Genomic DNA, 21,558 nt, shown 5'->3' on the forward strand with positions numbered 1-21,558 from the left:
CAGATACCGGTATTTTCAGTTAAATGCTAACTGTAAATTGGTATCCTAATAGATACATTATTCTCATCTGTTAATATTTTGTTTTGTCTTCTGCAAATCTTCATTTATTCATTTCCATTTTGAATACTTTTTGCTGTTGGACATGTATTTGAAAGAGCTTAATTGACTGTTGCCTAAAGCTGATTAAACTGAAAGAGATACATTTGCACAGATTTTTTTTAAATTTTTTTTTTTTTATTAGGGCTTTGGATGTTTTAAGTTTCTGGTTAGCTCTTTTTTGTAGGACAGTTAACTTGCACATTCTGGTAAAAAAAATTGGCTTCTGTAATAAATTGGACTGTATGTCTTCATTTGAACAGGAACAGACCTATTACTCTTTCTTATTCCAAGTACTTTTGCACCTTCAAAAATATTAAACAAGAAATACCTTTCTGCTAAGTATTGTGCTCTTTGCAAGTACAGTGGTATCATGACCTGTTTCTCATTTAGTCTAGTTTGCCACATTTAATTGCTATTAACCTTTGCAGAAACTGATCAGTGTTCAGACAGGCATGATTTTAGCCCTGGTGCTCAGCACCTATAATGGAGAAAAATGTATTTCTCCCTCCTGCCTTTTGCTCCCAATGTCCATTACTGTGAATAATTAGAGAAACTGTCAGAGCTTTTGTAGCCTGTTCAAGATCTGGAATGTGAGCTTAATGCTGTCCCCACCTTTACTTCACATTTTGCATATTTAATCTGATCATTCTTGACGTAGCTATTACATCTGACAAGCTCTTCTCTTCTTTAGTCATCTGCTGCAGTTTAATTAGCAGGGTTTTTTCTCTGATCTATGTGCTTTGCCCTCTTGCAAACCCGAGAGAAACAGTGCTAGAGTCTTGTGCTCGTTTGCAGACACAACTTGGATTTTTGTAATGAGGTGGAATATAACAGGCTTAAATAAAGTTCAGCTAGAGAAAAGGTGCCTTTAAATCAAATAACGTGTATCATTATTTTTATTTGCAATTGAGAATCAGTTGCTTGTTCCTCACCCAAATAGACTGTATGTATAGTGTAGAAATTTATATGGAAATGAGAAGCTGCAGGAATCTTTCTAGGGAGACTTCGTAATATGCCAAAGATAAAACAGTCCTGAGGCAGGATGTAAATAAATAACCAGGAAAAACTTCCTGGTTATGGATAAAACATATGTAGGTGATTCATTATAAAGAAGAGTCTGTCATTTGTGCAGAAGAAACAGCAAATATAAAATGATAAATATGAGGAGATTACCATTTCTTGGGCTGTTTTTTAAAATAAGATATTTAAGGTGTAGTTCTCTGCGTTTTTTCAACCAGCGGGATGTAGAGCCTTTTGCTGGAGAAGGATTCCCTCCCAGAAGAAAAGGACTGGTAGGCTTGCTGCTTTGTTTAAAATGCTACCATTGTATGGACTTCTGCTGTCCTCCTGCCCACATTCATATTACTACATATTAGTTTAAGAAATTAAGGGTGTTGTAGTCACTTCCACCTCTTCATGGCTAAAAGATCTGTTATCTTAGATAGATGAAGTAGACATGTTCATCATCATAGGTGAACCACTACCAAAACAGCCATGAAGAGGTGGAAGTGACTACAACACCCTCAATTCCTTAAACTAATATAACACAAGACATTCAAATGCCTCAGAATTTTTGTGCTGTTGTGTTCCAGTTTGGTTTCTTCCAAAACTTGTTTCCTTAGAAATGGGCACTTCCGTGTCTTCGGTTGTCATAAAAACCTTTCAGTTTTGTGTAACTGGGAAGAGTTTCCAGGATTCTTGTAGCTTTGACTTTTGGAACTCATAGGCCAATTAAACTGATTTCTGAGAGGGATAAACTGGTCTGTGTTAATAGTGCCAGCTGGGCATGTGCACAGTGGTGATTTTGTTTGGAGTGGCTGACTTGCCACAAGTTCCTGCTGTCATCTACTCGACACTAACTTTCCATTTACTCATGATCCTGTAACTGACCAAAATGAAATTGTTGGGAGCAAAGAATTCCTAGCAGTAAGGGAGAGATCCATAAACAAAACATACATACATACATACATACATACATATGCATATACATACATACATATGCATATACATATACATATATATATATATATATATATATATATATATATATACATACACACACACACACACATATATATATATACACACCCTAAAATATGAGTTTTAGAAAATGTAGTCCTAATTACAGTTGGCAGCAAGCCCAGAATAACTATCTTGAGACTACTAAACAATGTTTTAGTCATGGTAAATTTGTAGGGGATGCAGAATGTAACTCTTGGCAACTGAGCGGCGGGTCAGGATATTTTTTCAGGTAACTCCAAAATGGCCTTTCTTCTAGCAAAAACCCCCACAATACATTATTAGCCAGATCTGACCCTGGCAGCCAATTACTATATTTTGCATAGGGAGGACATGAAAAGACCAGTTGGTATTCAGGTGTCTCTTGGGAGGGCAGACTGCTTGCAGAAAGGTTGAGAGGCTTAGAGGAGTGAGTTTGATCTCACTCCCACAGCAGAGCTGAATCACAGAATAAAATGTATGTGCCCTTCTTCCCAGTGTACCTGCTCTGCATGTCAGCTCTGTGTCTGTTCATGTGTTTTTTAAGGCCTAGGATGGGCATTGGTTACTTACTACTGCATGTCAGAATGATCTGTAGCACCTGGGGATGGGGTTTTGTACTGTGTCACACAGCTTTCTAATTTCTGTTTGACAATCCTGGAACTGTTTGCAGTTGTAATTATGAAAGCAGTACCTGAGACAGAACTGGTTGGTTTCAGTAAAACTAATCGAGTTGCGCTTCTGACAGTTTCATGTCTGGCTTTCCCTTCTTCCCTGAGTGGCAAATCCCTTTTTTTACCACACTGTAGTGTGTAATACTGTATTTATCTTCATGATTCACTTAATCTGTGGAACTGATTATGGCAGTTTTTTAAAGAGCCAGAGGTACAGTCCAGTGATAATTGTTAAGTTATGATGTTAAAGACGTCCTTTATAATTCATTCACTTAATTATTCAGACTTCTGAGTTCAGGGGACCTGGCACTTGTTCTGCTACAGGATCAGAATGTCAGCCTGTGGGTCTGTGGTACCAGTCTTTTCCTAAGGACCTGAGACTGTGTACCCACAGTGTTACATCACTGCAGGGCACTGTAGAGCTCTTAGACTGAGTGTGCATCAGTCTGGACAGCAAGAAAGGATCTACATAAAGGGCAGATTAAACTGTTTCTTTCTCAAAGTATGGCGTGTGGGCTTTCATCAAAACCACTTGGATGACTCAGCCTCGTGGTATTGAAGTAAGCTGTCTTTGCTTAACATACAGCATAGGCAAGAGGCACTGAGGCCTGGTGTCCCAGGAATTGTTGTCATACTCTCTGTAAAGCAGCTTCAACAACCACATCATTTTGTCTTCTGAATGGTTCTTTTTCTTGGGGAGAGTGATGGGTGTTTAAATGCCAGGTTGAAAAGCACCTGTAACCTTATTTATAAGAATAAAGAATGGGTTGCTGGATGATACTGGGCATTAAGTGGCTGTGAACCAAGATGAGACCCATGTGAACCATGGTGATCAGTCCTCACCCTATAAAGTGCTCTGTTTTGTATGGAATACTTAGGAGTTTTGTCCATAAGAAAATTCAGAAGTAGACAACTGTTGGGAGTCCAGTGCAATGGCACCTTCTATATTTCCCAGAAATTCTGAGTTACCCCAGGGCGCTGCGTGAGAATTTTTAGTTTTTGGTGACTGTATAGTGTTTACTGTAACTTGTAATTAGAATAGCTGGGAAGTCCTCTCAGACTGAAATAAAGTTCTCATGGTTCCTGTTTGGCCATGCCGTGGTTACACAGTAATCTCTGTAACATCTCTGTGAGGTCAGCTCAACACAGGGACATTTGCATTCTTCTTGTGTGGGTTAGGCATCCCAGAAGGTTAAGAACTGATCCCTGTGACTTTGCCAAGAGCAAAAGTACACTGAAGAGACAGACATTCTGTATCGTAACGGGGTAATATCAGTACATACTTAGTATTGACATTCTTGTACAGGGCCTGGGTCAGAAGCTGCTGTAAGGAACACACAGTACGAATTTCTCCATTAAGGGAACTGGGCCACGAGAAAGCTGTAGCCCTAGGACATTCCAAAAGCTTTTACATGTGCTTGCCTTGTGTTGAAGAGAGTTTGTGCAGGTGGCCTATACAGAGGAAAGCATCATCCTTTTTTTCAGATGTTACTCAAAAAGGAACAAGGAGGAGTGTTACATTTGTATGTGGTAGGGTACCACACTTGCCAGAAGCTGAAAGAGGGCAAAAGCTGTAAATAATTTTATCTTACCAAGTGACCAGCTGTAAGCCAAATGCCTTTAAAAAAAAAGGCGGGGGAGGAGGGGGAAAGGGGTTATACTGAAGAAATTAACTAAGACTTAAGTGTTAATTTGGACTGTGTGTGTAGTGGAATTGTTTTACTGATGGAAGATGCACATTAATTTTCTTGGTTTAGTCCTGGCATGCTTCAGTCTGGTATTCAGCAAATTTGTTGTGTTTTTGTACAAGCTGTAGCATTGTAGCCTGAGAGTACTTAAAACAAAATAGTTTTTCTTTCTTAATACATCTATCTTATCTCCTTCATGGCAAAAGGAACGACTGATGTTTTAAAACTCATATGCCCTTTTCACTGCAGGTGCAAAGCAAAAAGACTGCAAGATTATGTTTGTTGCCAGCATCTTGTCATAGCAGGCCCCACTGCCTGCTTAATGGAAATGTTAAATGTTTGAAACCAAACAGGTGTTGTCATAAGAATATTGAGGAAATTTTCCCATCCTTTCCTGTTTCCACTAACCCTTCATAAGGGAAAAAAGTACGCTAACCTAAAACTGAAATATGTTTGCATATGAGTTATCTGTAAAAAACACAGCATGTGTGCTGTTATGTGTGCTCCTTCACACATCATTTTTTGTAGATCAGCTAAATAATTCCTAGCCCTTGCTTTGAATGTATCTTTGAGATAAAAAAGGAGAATGAGGTAGGAGTTGGGAGTTGCAAAGATCTTGGAATGTACCTGTATTTCCACCTTGAAATTACTCCAGTTTGTGCTCTATTATTGAATTGAAGAATAGAGACAAGATGTACAAAAGTAAAACTTAGGCTGCAGAAATTACAGTGAAGGTAAATTTTATCTGGGTTTGTGTTTGATAACAAAAATGCATATTGAAGAAAAAAAAAAAACCAACTTGTTTATAGGGGTTAGTCTTTAAAATACTTTCTCTTTTCAATAGGATGATGACAACACTGTACCTTCTGCTCCTGATCCTCCAAGTCTACTCTTGCGTGAGCGGGGCACAGGCTTCTGCTTTGATTCCAGGTAGATGTTATCTTCTATTGGTCTTTAAGGGCATAGAGAGGTTTCTATAGAACTACCCAAGGGTGGGGGTGGAGGTGAAAAGCTACAAAGCATTTGCAGTGAATGTTTGGTTTACAATTAACTGGCAGAGAATATGCCGTGAGACTGGGCTGGCTGTTCATGATCTACCTTTGATGGAATTTTGACAATTTTTTTAGTAAATGAATGAATAACTTTTGTTTTTTCCCCCTCTCTTGCCAATGTAATTGTGAACCTAAGTTTAGAGCTTTTATAAAGTGTTATGTTTGCTAAGAGCAAGCATTTATGAGCAGAGAAAGGGGTTTCCCATGAAACTGTTTCGCCATTAAGGCATTCAATAGATTTGTATTCAGTGGTAGCTGGAGTAAGGTCAAAATTATGTTGCTTTTAAAATGCCAGATTATTTTGGAATTTGCATGTGAAACAACTCTGACTGTATTGAGTGCTTTTGGAAAAACATTTAAATGAACTGGATGATACTTGGATACAAAGTCCACTCAAATTGAAGTTGGTAGTAAAGTTCTGAATGTCGCTGGCAGCAGGATCCTGCTTTTAGTTTGCATTAACAGAATAAATAGAAATAACTGTTCCCTTTTTTCTTCCTCTCTGCCTCCTTGTGAAGTTTTGATGTGCAGAAGAAATGCCCTCTCTGTGATGTGATGTTTCCCCCAAACTACGACCAGAGCAAGTTTGAGGAGCACGTTGAGAGCCACTGGAAGGTTTGTCCCATGTGCAGCGAGCAGTTCCCACCCGACTACGACCAGCAAGGCTTTGAGAGGCACGTCCAGACGCACTTTGATCAGAACGTATTAAATTTTGATTAAATACTTTGTTTTGCAGTGTAGCTTAAAACCCCACCACTTTGAGTAGTCCATCTCTGAAACAAAAGCAGTGCAGCTTTCTGTAACAGTGCAAACTTCTGATTAAAAGCTCATGTACTCTAACGGGAGCCATGGCTGTAAGCTGCTATGGGGTTATCTTCTCTCTGCCTAACACTGTACTAAGGAAACCCACAACCCCCCAGTTTGTTGTTTATGTAGCTATTTATTCCCCTACTTAGTGGAATTTCTTCCCCTACTTAGTGGAATGCCTAAGGACACAGGAATGACTGAGCCTCAGAAAAAATGAGACCGGCTTCATGGTGTTCTTCAGCTACATTTAGAAAAGATTACCAAAACCACCTGTGGTTTCTCTTAACCTTGATAACTGAGGCACAATTAAAAATGTAATAAGCAGGTGTCTCTCCTAGCAAATCCACGTAGTTTTTCTCTGAGTAACACTTAAATTGGAAAGTTACGTTACTTACCCTATGAAAATATAGTTTTCTAGTACATTTCTGAGATGTAGATGCATGTACTATGAGATTCCAGGCTTGCAACAAGAGGAATGGTAAATACTTCAGTTTCACATGCAGAATGTTTGCCTTAAGGGATAACATTAAATGAGGTACGTTATACTTTAAGGCTGTGGTTTTGAGTTGAAAGAGACTGCTGTGCTTAAATGCCTACAAGTAATTGTTTAAAAAAGTCATTGCCATTATGTTGCAGTTTTATTCAGTAGAAAATATTGTTCTATTTTCACAACAGTGGATTGTGTTCCTTCTGGCTTTTAAAACGTTTTGCGTTTTAACTTTATGTATTTCTTTCCAATAAGTAAAAACATGTGTGTATATCTAAACATTTTATATTTACTTTAACTGTATTAAGTAAATTTGCTTCTCACTTGCTGTACAGTAGTCTTGTTACATTAAAAGCAGAATTATTCATGGAGTCGGTGGTCTATTTTCCCTGCTGCTCATTTTGAAATTAAAGAGTATAGACTTCACTAAGGAGTAAATGATGACTCAGCATTGTATGACAAAGGGCTGCTCCTCACATCTGTTTGTGTTTTTTCTTTGAGAGGGAGACTCTGGGATTAAGACTTAGAGTAGCCTCTGTTGACTGCAGTTCTCTCCTGAACACAGGCAATATCCAGTTAATGCAGGAGTTAACTAAAAACTTCATGATGTAGATGAGTTGCAGTGTCCTGGGCAGCAGCAACTCATCAATGCTCGTATCCCATTTGCAGTCTGAAGATTTTTGTAACTGGGAGCTTCGTACCAAGAGCTGGCCTGAGGTAAAGCATGGATTTTTTTTTCTTACTCAACAGCAGATGAAAACAGTTAGAACAGGCTCCAAGAGTTTGATGATACCAGAGTAAAATAAACAAATAAAAGACTATACACAGCCCAAGAACTTAACTCTAGGTTAGGAATGAGAAAAGAGCAGTCCTTTTAGGTCAGAGGCAGTTTATTTTAAATGTGATTTGATTTACATTTATAAGCAGCTTTCCTGACAGGAATTCTTTAAGTTGCCTTCAGTTCTAAAACAAACCTCTGTCACTTTCAAACTTAAAGTACTTTGTCCCCAACAAAACATATGAAAATATAATTTAAAGCACACTTTTCACAGACACAGTACAATACATTCACTATACACAGTATAACAAAATAGTCCCATCTTTACCTGTTTAATAATACTGTCACAATGAATAGGTAAATAGAAACTGGAATTTCAGTTTTATAGTTGAAAGGAATTTACATGCAACAATGACGTTTTACAACTGTTTAGCTGTTGAACGAACTCGCCCAGCCTGTAGTTCTTGCACTAGGAGCAGAGCCAAAATGTGTTTGCTGGCCAGATCTGTTGCCAAAGCTGCAGAAGGTGGGAAGTGGCCACTTGGGGCCCTGTGTGTACCAGTAACTCTCATGTCTGGATCATCCTTTAAACCCGGCTGTCACGGTCACCTCCTCTGGCATCTAAGAGAGGGATGTTTTGCTTCACTTTGGCTGTTCTAAACACTTACTCATTAGGATGATTCTTACGTGTTTTAATGAGACTTTTACTCTGCTGGAGAAAAGGTAATTGTCATCCTTAAAAAGTTTTAAAGCTTTGGAAAAAAAAAATAGGGAAAGCTCATTCCTCCTTTATGTGAGCTTTCTTTTGCACTTAAAAGAACAGGAACCAAGCCAAGGCGATGACTGTGTTAAAACTGGGAGTTCCTCCTGCACCCTTGCCAGGCAAAGGAGTGTTCAGGCTAGGGCTGGTGGAGGGTGCCCACCTCTGCTCCTGGCCAGCTGAACTCCAGGAATAGCACTTGTGAGAAGAATGCTCAAGGCAGGATGGCAAGCAACAAATGTTCAGGTATGGTCCAGACACGAAGCGCTCTCATGTTGGCTTTTAAGTCACTCTCTGACCACCTGCTGCAAGAAGCACTTAATCTTCAATAAGGCTCAAATGTCATATTTCAGCAAAATTAATTGTAAAGCTAAACAGAGACTTCCAAATGGAATGCGGTGACCTACAATGAGAAGCAAAAAATGCACAAATAAAATCTCAAAACACAATGAACGTGAGGGAGAGGCATTAGAACTCCCTTAGCACAACTAACGGACCTCCTTAAACTATGCGCTGAATTTCTCATTTTTATTTGCAACCGCAGCACATGCTCGTACAGTAGTTGCAAGAATTGGCAACACATAAAACATTAAATCTGTTGGCAATAGAGAACTACAAAGTGCTTCAAAACTTCATCTGAGATGAAGATAATTGTTTCTCACACACACATAAATTTGCACTTAAGTATTTCCAAGTGTCTTTCTAACAGATAGTTCAGGGGTAAATATTTAGTTGGACTGGGATATTGGTCCTCAAAAGTTTGATGGGCATGAACATAATATGGCATCTTGTACAGAGAAAAAAATGTAATTGCTAACACTAAAGTGATTGTTTACTAGTTCGAATGGCAAGGTTTTCAGCATTTCAAGAGGGAGGGAAAAAAAAGATTTGCAAGATAATATAAAATACAGCAAGCACACCTTTTTATGTATGTTATTTAAGTATGAAAATATTTTTAGCATATTATGTTAAACATTCTTTCTTATTTATATTTCCATTACCTAAAAGACTTGCTACTCCACTGATAACTCCGTTATGTAAGGCATGTTAACTATAGTTTGACGAGGGTGGTACTGTTTTGGTTTTGCACACACATTGACAGATGCATCGAAAGTCTTCATCACGTTACAATCTTGAAAGGATGTCAGTGCCAAGCTCTCCTCCTCGCGCTCCTGTCCCACACGTCAGTACAACTAAATACGCAACATCCCCCTAGTTCTGATTTTTTTCTTTTTTTTGGAGAAAAATGTTCTGAAGAACCTATAGCTTTTATAGCACCTTATCTCAAAGTAATGAAAATGGGTAAGATGATAACATGTGCAAATGTACAAAATCATTAACTCTACAAAGATACATCATTCCAAAATTACAGAAAATTTTAAAGCATGCATTTAATTTTTTTAAAGGGTTGCTGAGTGCTTCCCCTGAAAAAGGTGGCTGTTCTCAAAATCAGCAACTGCTGGTGAGGATTTCTTGGCACATTTGTGACCAGCATGTTATTGCTGCATCTTCCTGATGATCTCAGCAGACACGGGGGGATGGAAATTGATTGTGTGGTGCCGCAGGCCCTGAGCTGTCTTGTAACTCTTTCCACAGCGACATTTGAATGGTTTGCGTACGCGGATTTGTGTTCGGTGGCCGTTCTTGGCGTGGTACTTGATACCGTTCACATTCTGTGAGGGAGAAGGGAAAATGTCAGTGCTCAGGTGGGCTGACATGGGCTCTGCTTCCTGTTAAAACCTGAAAATGGATCAGTGTTATCAGCAAAACCCTGTAACTGCCAGGAGCCAGGAGCTCCCACTGGGCATTACACATGGGCTGCGCTCCCAAGGTACCAGGTGGGACAAGGAAAAGAAATTCAAAACTTACCTACCTGGCTAATCCTGATTTTTATCTCCCAATAGACGTCACTTCCCAAAGAATACCATTTAATGGACTCACACATGGTTGCTCTTTGCGTCCTGACATCTTTTTCATATAGCACTGACAAATCTTATTCAGAGGTTCATTTACAAGCAAACAAAGAATTGGCATGAAAACTCAGGTCACACCTCTTTAAAGAGCTGAGACTCCCCCATGGTGGGTCTGTTCTGTTTTGTGTCATTGTTTCTAGATATGTCTTTGAGCTCCAGCAAATTCTGATCGTTTACACATTGCCTCCAAAGAAATAACTGCAGGGAATGCTTAACTCAAAAAAGTTACACAGGACACTTAAAAAATAATCCAGAGAAGCTGTCCTCAAAATGGCTATTGTTTGGGAATACTCCACAGCTAAAACTGGAGAGCTTATCCCCACTAGTGCAAAATACAGCAACACAACACACACCCTGTTACACTGGCAGAAAACAGGCCACACTTCTGCCATGTCAAAAAAATGAAAAACCTTACTAAACATAAATCAAAGTAATTCCCGTCTTCCTTTTCACATATTTCTGGCCAAAATGGAGGAAGCTGTTGTGATCTCAGCAGCTGTTCTGATACTGTTCTGTGGAGTATACTGGAATCTCTCATCTGCTCCCACTAAAAAAGCTCAGATTTTTGGATGGATAAGCAGAGGCATACTGTCTTTCATTTGAGCTTCTCCTAGAATGAAACTGAAGAAGATAGTGTTTGTGACAAAAAGAGACAGTTCCAATGCTCTCCTGTGTTCTCTCTAAAGATTCCAGATATGTATCTCAGTATTTTTTTAAAGATTAAAAAAAAATAGAAAAGAAAAAGCTAAAAAGCTAGAATCAACTAACAGCCTGTATATTAAACGACCCACTAATTAGGTCTTAGGGATTTTGTCTTTGCTGAATGACTGCCTGGTGTTACATGTAACAGGAAGTCCCCTTGGCTCTTTAAACAACAAGTTCTATCAATGTGCAGCTTTCAATAAGTGGAAGCTCCAGCTTGGAACTCACAGAAAAACTGTCTCAAATATGCACCCTGGAAAAGAGGTGCAAGACTGCAAGCAACTACTCCTCCTGCAGAGTCATGCTCCTCTTCTCCAGAGCATCCAGGCAGTGAATCCTCACCTGAAGTTGCAAATCCAGCCTCTGAATTGTCCTTTACATCCTTAAAAATTCTGGACAACCCCTGCACAGCTGTCTCCTGCGATGTGGGAGCTGAGAATCCCCCACCTCCAACACCAGACACAGCAGAGCACTCAGAGGAGGTAGAAAGCTGTAGCAAGACTCCAAGAGCACATCAAAACTACATATCAGCCTCAAGAGGAGTCAAGTGAATTCCCTGCAAGCAATCTGAGATCCTGGGGCAGCTTTTGGATTGTCTTGTGCATAGTTTCAACCTCTAGCACCCACAGGGCCATTGGGGTGAGGGGGCCAGGGTTGGCACTGGGTGGCAGGAGGGCTTCATAAAGTATCTGTGATCATCTGTGTACCTTTAAGGACCTGTGTCTGTGCCATCAAAAGAGAAAATCTGGGGGTGACCTGCTAAACTTTTGCTTGTGCAATGAAATTTTTAAAACAAGCCCTATTACCTATTATAACAATATTTCCCTAACAAAAACCTGTTCCTGTTTTAACTTCTAATTTTTCTAAGAAATCTCTTCTAGATACTTTTGAGCTACTATCAATTGCTACGGACGCCGTAAATCTGCAATCACAAGTTCCCTCACTATTACATGCCAATGGTATTCTTCTCCTGATCCAGGTTTTTAACAATCCATCAGCCCCAGTACACCCATTCCTTGGTAAAAAGGGAGAAAGTATTTTCAGGCAGAAAAATTTAAGGAGATGCTAAAGCAGAAACCCAAAGGGATGAATTGGGCCATGGAAGGTTTGAAAAACAGTAACCACGCAGAGCATAAGGAGCTTGTGTAATGTGAAATTTGACCTGTACTTCTGTCTAAAAGGAAACTGTTGTTAGAATTACAGTGACTCTTTGGCACTTTTTCCACTGCTGCAATGTAAACACTTTGTTGTACGTCTGGGCTGAGTTTGCTGAGGTGCAGCAAAAGCCATGGCCAAACTCGTACATCACTTTTATTGCTCTGGTTACTTAGGTTGATCACTATTTACTCTCACAGATGATTGAGGAAGAAGATGGCCATAGAGAAGGGCACTCTAAAAATCTTGAACAGGAGGAAACAATTATTAACCTGGGACCAGATCAGGAGGTGATAGAGAAGTTTAGACTGGCACTACCTGGTTTGCAAGGACACAAAGTCTCTTGTTGGGCAGGGCTCCTTTTGCACAGCAGGATTCACAAAGGCACTACATTGCAGAGAACTTGCCAGCCCCACTTCAAGTAGGAAAAGACATCTCAAAAGGATGATTTGAGAGATTTCTTGTTTCAGCCTTGGACATTCATACATGTTTTTGTATTCTTGGCTCTACATCCCAAAGTTTTCTTTGTGGGCCCATTTCCTCTGTTTGACTTGCAAGCTCTGGCTTGCTTCTTTCTTTCAAGTCAATTCCCTTGTTTCCCTCTCACTTCAATATTCTCCTTCCCTAAGCTCTGCTGAGTTTCACCACTCATAGGTCAGCCTTCCTGGGGGTTGGTGCTGCCTGACAGGACCCTCATCCTTCCACCTGCCAGACAGACAAGCCCAGTGCCTCAGCAGCCTTGGAAGGTACCCCTTCTTCTCTTGCCCAAGGCCAAGAAAAGTCATGGATATAAGCTACATTCTGTATGCACTGAAATTTATTATTCTTTTTATTACTAATTTTGCACAAACTAGAGAATTTAGGACAAATACTCCAGGGTTTTCTCTATACTAGCATATATGCATTATTTGTGGGGTTTGTTGTATCTACTATGTTTCAAACTTCATTTTCTCTTTGGATGTTGCTTGAGTAAGTTTATCTACACCTTAAACACATTTTCAAAGTCCTTCTCCAGAGCTAGAGACTACTCAGGGGTATTGAATACAAGGAAAACTAATCAACCCTTTCATAAATCCCCTTTTTAGCTCCTACAAGGTGGTATTTTACAAAGCACATTAACTGCTCAATATCCATACATTCTGGACAAGGCATCCAGAAGTGTATGGATATTGAGCAGTTAATGTGCTCAATATCCATACACTAATGTGTGTAAATTTGGATGTGAATCCAAAGTCTGGTGTGGGTGAACTCCACAGAAACAAGGATTATACCTTTGGCTTCCTTGGAATCACATAGATGATTTTCTAAAAAGCAAATTTCAGGCATCAAAGATGAATCACAGGAAGAAAAATTATCCATAAATGGAAAACTAGAAAGTAACTATAACTTTGCTACCTCAAGAAGCACAATTAGAGATGAAAGCAAGCTTCAGAAATTAGTTCCAAGACTTGTGTGTAAAGCACCTAGAAGTTCAGTGTACTTCAGGTTTATTTAGATGTTTCTGACTATCCCACATGCAATTTAAAGAAAAGTATTTCTCCCAGGACCTGTGGCTTCTCAAGAAAATCTCTGTCACACTATATAGACCACTATACAGACTACCAATACATGTTATAAGCAAAATATTTTTTAGAACAAAGTTCCTGAAGAATGACAAAATCTTTATGACTATTTGCACTGCCTATGGGAAAGCGCCAGGAGACAGCAGCTGGGCAGGAGGCCAGCAAGGGCTTCTGATACACATCTGGGCTTGTGTATAAACATGTTCTCCTTACAGTTTCCATTGTCCGCCCCAGCCTGTTCCTTTGGAGTGTTTGTTGATCTCATTCTTGTCTTATTTACCTTTCCATAATGACTTTTCAGTGCAGAGGCCATCTCTTATCCTGGAACATTGTTTGTGAAAAGGTGCCCCATCCCTACTGGGTCCTTTAAGCAGTACTGAAATACAAATAAAATCTCTAAAAATACCATTCTGCTTCTCAAACTTACGTCACCTAAGGCCAGACAAAAGAAAACTGTGTATATCCTCCTTTCCTCCTCGCTCCCTAAAGGAATGCATCCTTTCTCAGCTGTAAAGTGAGCCTGGCAATTACTGTATGTGCATGTCTGTGTTCCTGTTTGGAGCACTATAATTGTTTTACAGTCCTGACTGTGATTATCCAGTACCCACCAGAAAATCCCAGTGCTTTGATCACAGGACTCCCTACCCAGACTCCGTCAGACAAGCGGGTTAAGCAGAAGGAAGATAAAGAGGAAACAAGAAACACAACTAAAACTAAAAGGGCACAACTAAACACAAAGCTAAAAGGAAGGAAACAAAGATAAAAATGCAAAAAGAAAAAACATAGGCTGAAAATAAAAAAGGGAGGAAACAGAGCCTGCAGAAAAGAGAAATGAGGTGAGGCAGAGTTTAAGGAAATGTGCTTTTCTATCAGTACTAAACAGAGGTGAGTCTCTTACAAGAATACGGTACTTTTTATTTACTGCTGTTCCCTGTCAGCCCCTCTAAGGATCATTAATTTGTACCCCTGCCCAGCTGGTCTACCATTAATGGTGTACAAGATATCCCTTATAGACAGTCCTCATGCATTTGAGATGAAGGTAGTGAGATAGCAGAAGCAGGCACAAACAGCTTGCTCATTTGGGCAATAAAAAGACAGAGGGCTGGCAGTCAAACAGAGAACAGACAGGATATAGCAAATTACAGGGTTCTCCTTCCAGACTTTGCCATTAAGCGAATGTTTTCTGCAATGCATAGATGCCCTCTGGGCACACGACTTCTAACAATCACCATGGCTTGTTTGCTTCCTGAGCTAGGGGATTTAGCTTTTTATACCATACCCTCTGTCTGGCACAGCTCCTACCACATGCAAGGAAAGTATTGATCTTCAATAATGTGAGTATATCTGCAAAGTAATGCTTGCAGTAGTCCAAACCCATCTTTCCCTCTGCCCTGGCCCTGGAGATGGTGTTCAGTTTTTCCTGTAACTGGAGAATAAACACTAAATAGTTAAGGATAATCTCAGCAAAAAGACTTGTATGTCCCTAAGCACACTGCTTTCTTTTCCATGTTTTATGAAGCAGTGCTGTCAGGGTTAAGTGGTCTGTACAGGAACCTGAGTCTTGTGATTATTTGATGCTATGGGAGCTGCTGCAGCATCACTGAAACAGGCTTTCATCCACTACATGGTTTCATGCACAGGTTTTCCATTCTTGCCATAACTGTTTTATTTCAAATGCTATTGGCCTTCCTCTATTTCTGTTTCATACTTCTGCTCTCTTTTAAGTCCCTACTTACCAGTTATTTAAAGGACAAGCCATAAAATACAACCAACCCAGCCACCATGGTTTTTCTAGGGTGTACAGTTGGATTTTCCAGTAGTTCATGCAAAAACTTTAGAAAACAACTTCGAGGAAGTGTGCTAACCCACTACTTCCATTATGTCAGTGGTAAGAGAATGCCATACTGAAGTGCAAGATGTTCCACACAATTTCATCTGTCTCTGTACTGATGCATGTGAAGCAACACTCCTGTAACATCCTGGCATGTTCTACAGTGGCCAGCTCAAGGTTCCAGTTTAGAAATGCTTCACTCATATAAAAAAGACAAAAAATTTCTGATGATGGAGAGCAATTAAAGAATGGGGCAGGGTGGGGGTGTCAGGGAATTGTTTCCTAGGGTGTCACACAAAGGGATGCATTGTGGGGTCCCTGATGGCTGTGTAAATGTGTCATGGGAACTTGGACCCAGGACAGAATGATGCCAGAATTTCTGCAAGACTCTGCCTTCCAAGGTGAATTCTGACTTGCATGATGTTAACCACCACATTCCACACATCATCTTTAACAGAAAATGCACCCTGGGCACCGTCTCACTAAAGAGAAGGCAGTATCTCTAGGAGTTAAGCAGAAGGAATTGTTTCTGGCACAGATGGACAGAAGCTTTTTATTTCATATTTCTGAAGGGGACTCAAGAGATTATTTTGCTTGTAGTACCTCCATCATTTTGCAATTAATTTGTCTAAATAATAGAAAGCTCATTAAAAGCTTTTGCTCATATAGCAAGAGTTGCTATATGTAATCTCTCTTGACAGACAGACATCCCTTGTAAAACTGATAAACTTGGCTGTGCTTGAGAAGAAGCTACTGAATAAAATATGCTGCTAAAATATCACAAAAATAATTGTGAAAATCTATTAAATGAGAAGAGTGCAAACTGATTTTAGAGGCTTTCCCCACCACCTACACCAGGAGGAAACGAGGTAGGTCTGCACTATTGCTTACCTTATATCTTTTTTTACATCCAGGAACAGGACAGGCAAAAGGTTTCTCATCCCCTCCATTCATGCACATTGAACTAAGGATAGCTTCAGAGCTGATAGCACTTTCTGTAGTCCAGGACTCATCACTGTCTGATTCTTCATAGTCTACTTCCTCTTCATCATATTCACTACCTAGAAAAGCAGGATAGTCAGATAAAACAAGACTAAATAAGAGCACAGCAAGATAACCCATTCTGCATTTATTACATCAGCTACAATGACTTGTAATTTCCCCACTTTTGTCTTTTCTGGAAGACAGTTATTTTAAATTTTACAACCGTGTCTTTCTTGTAGTTATTTATTCCTTCATAAAGACAACAGTGGTTCTTTTTCTAATAAGCAGGACAGGCATTATTAATATATCTTCATAAACTGTTAACTGCACGGCACAGAAAGTTCAAAGGACTGACTTTAAAACGCAGTTTCATTGCTTCTCAAACACCAGGATCCTTGCATCTTTCCCAGTGCCCTAACAGAAAATGTGCTCCCTCCCCTCCTCCAATTAAAGCTAATTTTAAGGCATTTCTTTATGCAATACAATACTGAAGAGTGTAATTCTACAGATCATAAACAGTGTAAAATAATATGTTGACAAGTCCTAATGCATTTACTAGCCCTTTGGAATTAATAGGAATTATAGCACAACATTAATAAGAATTATATTGTAGCAATTATAGTTGTGAAATTCATTCCCTCAGGTGTGGGTATAAATTGCATTGTGTGGCTGCCCTGAACAGACCGCATTATGTTCCAGATATGCAAAGACACCCATCTGAGCAGCTGGTGCTGAGTTTATTTATTATTTTTAATTGCACTAACTATTAATGAAATCCTCTGAAGAAGTTAAATGTGAAACAAGAGAAATTAGAAAAGCAGAATTCCAACTGTAAAAATACACTTGAAAAAAGAAAAGCAGGGGAGGGAAGAGCCGCAGCTGATTAAAAAGAAAATATATGCACAGAGGGAGAGAGAGGGAAAGCTGAGGGAAACTTCTGTGGTGTCAGCAGGAGGTGGTGCTGTGTTTCCCCTCCCCTTTCTTCTTTCCCTTTCCCAGCTCTGCTAAATTTTATCCTTTCTGCTGAAAGACAATTTGGCTCCGAGTGCTGGAACAGCTCCCGCTATTAAAGACAGTTATGTGACACTTGCATGGCTCTTCCCTCATGTGCCCTTTCAGTGCGCAGCTCTGAGCAGCTCTACCCGCCAAGGAGAAAATGCAGACAGATGCCTCATGGCACTTTAAAACATTCTGAATTCACAGGGAGAACCCATACTGCCAAGTACAATGGGTTTTTTGGGGTGTTTCTGCTTCTGCTGAAACTCCATACTTACCGTCTCTTTGGACTCCCCCTTCCCCAGCATTCCCAGTCAAACTCAGCACTGAGTAACAACACGTGGCAACTGGTAGCTGCCAGCAGCCAGGGCTCCTGAGCTTTGGTCAGGACATATGTCAGGCTGTCCACGTTTCTATCCCGTGGCTCCCATCTGTCCGGGATGGAGCGCAGATGAGGACAGAGGGACGGTTTCCCACCAGCGACGAGCGCCGACACGAGCGCACGCACAGGCCCTGCAGCGCATCTGGAAAACTCTGCCCTGCCGACTGCGGCTCCTCATCCCACTCGGAATGAGCGAGAGCCAAAGAAAGCATTATTGACCTCTTAAAATATTCCTGAACTCTAGGAACAGTTAACCTAAAATGAAGTTAAGAGTTGTTATAGTTTAATTAACTAATAAAAAAATGGAGGCAAAACCACAACTCTGCTTCTACGATTTCCTGCCCTTGATTGTATCTTGATGGAAAAAATTCCTCAAGCTGTTCCTTTCAAACCTTTTAGCTCAGTGGGGTTTTTTTAAAGCAAATTAAACAGAAAACCCTATTGTAAACACACATATGCACTCCTAGGATGACAAAACATACAATTCTAAACACTGATACCAACAATTTCTGTCTTGATAATCCTCCCCCGTTGTGTGCCCCCTTAAGAGCGGGTGATTTCCGCCCAAATAGGATTTTGTCCTCCTGAAGAAAACACCGTTTGAAACTGTACAACATCTCTTAGGGACACCACTCCTTTTAGTGATGATAAGGAGTACGCATTCATAAAGCAACAGTCAGTGCTCTTTAAAACTTAATATGCAATATGATGTATAAATAAAGAGATACACAAAACAGTGGGGAGAAGCTGCAGTTAGTGCTATTTTGCATTTCCTTAGATTTTCCTAAAGGGATTAGGGGGTGCCCTTTTAATTTTTCTAGTAGTTTTGTACAGTAAGATCCAATTCTGTAAAAATGTTTGCCAGTACTTCAAAAGAAGACTCAGTGAAAGAGAGAGACAGAGGAGACCAAACTGTGTGTGTAAGTATGTGGGAGATCACACCACACTTATGGTTTTCTTTTCATTGGCTTACCAGAACAAACATGCAAGATTTGGTCTAGTATACTCTAAGCAGTTCTTTAACCAGTATAAGCAAACGCTCCATTATCTTAAATTTTTAAATTCAGATGTCACTACAGATTTTACAAACACAATGAGCTTTTTCATATGAATGACCACATAAATATGTACTTCTTCTTGAACAAAACAGTAATACTAATGGTGCCATGTGACTTCATATGAAGCTAGAAGTGGCAGTCCATCACTGGTTTTATCTAACAGTGTCCTACTGAACTCAACTGCTTCTACTTTCTTAAAAAAAAAAAAATAGAAATCCCAAATATATTTAAAAGGATCTTGGTATAAGGAAAATGCAAAAAAAATTTACTGCCTTGAAAATTTCATTAGCAATAAAAATTCAACCTTAAAATAATTATGTTGTTTCAGTTGTTATAGAAAAACACCACTGATTTAGTCATGCTTTTAACCGATTCTGCCTCGGAATTTAATTTCCTCAGTTGTCAGTGTCTAAGAGCAGCAACCCATGTGGTGCCTCACCGACTGCGTGCAACACATCGGAGAGGGGGGAAATAAAACAAGAGGAAAAACAAAAAGCACAACGCGCAGGTTGGCGCTGCCATCATAAACAGCCCTGGATGAGGTATTTTAATTAAGTAGCGCAGGGCTGAGCGCGGTGGCTTTGCCAGGCCGTTCCCAGGCGGAGCAGGAGGCACTGGGCTCCATGTCAGGTGTACAAACTGCAACCCGAGCCGGCGCTGCCCTGGCTCCTGGGCAGCATTCCCGGGGACCAGCAGTGCGCCGAGGGGAAGCGCGCAGCAGCGCACTTTGATCAGGACAGAGTGAGTTAATTGCTTGCCTTTCTTTTTTTTTTTTCAAACTTGGTTGGTGTTTCACGATTATATCTGTAAATATTTACTTTTTTAAAAAGAAAAAGGGAAAAAAAAACCCAAATTAAGCGCCTTTGCATCTAACTTATGGCCTGCTCCAGGATGTAACAACTGCCTGCCTTGGGCAGTGTTTGCAGTAACTCTTCAGAGAGGTCCCAGAGAGCTGCCTCGCTGAGCTCTGCTTGGATGCTGCCATGCTCATGGAAAACAGGATGCTCTGCTGGGGCACCCTGCCCTTAGGGCACTGAGCTGAGCCATTCCTGTAGCATGTGGGCCAATGACTTTACCCTTCCTCCTCACGCATGGAAAGCAGACTGAATGTTCCTCCCACTGAAAAATATGAGAACTAGGCTTCAGAAATCTGAATAGCTAAAAAAAACCTCCCCCAAAACTCAACAACACACAGTTCTCTAACACAAAGCATCTAAACATCTGGCTAATAGAGAAGCACATGCTTTCAGCAAGGCACTGTACAAATCTACAATATTATTACCATAACTAAACACTAGTTCTACCATAGCAAAAAAAAAACCAACCCAAAACCCTCTCTACTGGCAATTCTTTTTCTGAAGCTTCTTGCTAGATCATTGCTCTTTAACATAATATCCAGTTTCATCATCTGGCTTTCATTCAGAGACCCTACAGAGTTCTACCTTGGCCTAACCTAAACCACTGCTTTATTATCCAAATAACTCAGCAACATCTACTTAATACTGCACCCGCCCTCGCATGCAATATTCCCTCAGTCCTGGCCCACAAAGCCATTTCCCCACTCCTCATTCTAGTGATCTTGCCAAAAGACTCACTTCATCTGTGCTGCCCCCAGCAGATCAAAAAATGAAACAAAACAAAGGCAAGGAAAGAATGCTAGCTCAGCCTTTTTTTTTCCTTGCAATTTTCCATGCTGAGACAATGGCACTGCTCCTCAAAGGGGAGGTGAATTCCACTAGGCACAGCTCACATAATATGCCATACTGGAGCCAGATAGCACATAAAATTACCTGTTATGAGAGCCACAAAACATGCTGGGTCACAAAGAGTTCCAGCAAGTTACTTCTCTTGTAATTTTCACGCTGCATTTAAACAACCCATCACAAATAAGGAAGCTGTCTATGTCACAGACAAAAGTAAAGACATGCACAAAAAGGGATTATGATTACTGCCTGCAGGGTAAGAAGCCTTTGTAGTTTGACAAAAAGCAAAACTGACCATAAAGACTTGGTCTACACCTCTGCTGCCAGTCAGTTTTCCTATCAAAATCAGTGAGAATGTCACTTAATCCTGCAGCAAACCTCTCACCTGTTCAATGCCCATCTACTGCCTTTTCATTTTTCAGTAGGTGAAGTCAGTAATTTAAAGAGCTCAGAAATGGTTTGCAGAGAGCTAATTCATTTGACATTCTGGAACAGATAACATCCCAACTACACTGCTGAAAATCTGGGGCCTCACCTTTTATATTTCTGGGGTTTATTCTGTATTCACACCACTTTAGCTAAGACAGATTCTGCCTTTTGCATGAGTGAATTCATTCTATCATGAGATTTACAGAGGACTTTCCCCTGAACTTGAAATGAATCTCAGTTCTAGCAGGCGCACAGCATTTGTTGCCACATCGCTTTTCAAATCTAAAGACTTCTCTGCTGTGCCTTTAAATATAAAAAAGACAAAGCTGATTTAAACCAGCACAAGCTTTGTGTGCCATTTTAATGAGCAGGATCTATCTTGACCTCTGATCAAGAACATTATGAGTTCTTCCTTTCTCCTCCCATGAAGAAAAGCAAAC

At 40.1% G+C, this 21,558-nt stretch overlaps 2 protein-coding genes across 6 annotated transcripts in view; one reads left to right on the forward strand and one right to left on the reverse strand.

The window, feature by feature from the left end:
* Window positions 1–7,176, forward strand: part of TAX1BP1 (Tax1 binding protein 1) — a 56,013-nt gene extending 48,837 nt beyond the window's left edge. For all 5 annotated transcript variants that reach the window (XM_050970571.1, XM_030228705.2, XM_030228699.2 and 2 more), the window contains 2 exons: window positions 5,304–5,389; window positions 6,030–7,176. In XM_050970571.1, coding sequence (XP_050826528.1) covers window positions 5,304–5,389; window positions 6,030–6,231 — 288 coding nt within the window. In that variant the 3' untranslated portion in view covers window positions 6,232–7,176. The remainder of the gene's footprint in view (window positions 1–5,303; window positions 5,390–6,029) is intronic.
* Window positions 7,177–7,513: 337 nt separating this feature from the next.
* The window catches only part of JAZF1 (JAZF zinc finger 1), a 187,649-nt gene continuing 173,604 nt past the window's right edge, over window positions 7,514–21,558 (reverse strand). The window contains exons 4-5 of the mRNA XM_030234730.2: window positions 16,458–16,627; window positions 7,514–10,016 (exon numbers count right to left, since the gene is read on the reverse strand). Coding sequence (XP_030090590.1) covers window positions 9,840–10,016; window positions 16,458–16,627 — 347 coding nt within the window. The 3' untranslated portion in view covers window positions 7,514–9,839. The remainder of the gene's footprint in view (window positions 10,017–16,457; window positions 16,628–21,558) is intronic.

The sequence above is a fragment of the Serinus canaria genome, chromosome 2 (assembly GCF_022539315.1).
Source record: "Serinus canaria isolate serCan28SL12 chromosome 2, serCan2020, whole genome shotgun sequence".
Lineage (NCBI taxonomy): Eukaryota > Metazoa > Chordata > Aves > Passeriformes > Fringillidae > Serinus > Serinus canaria.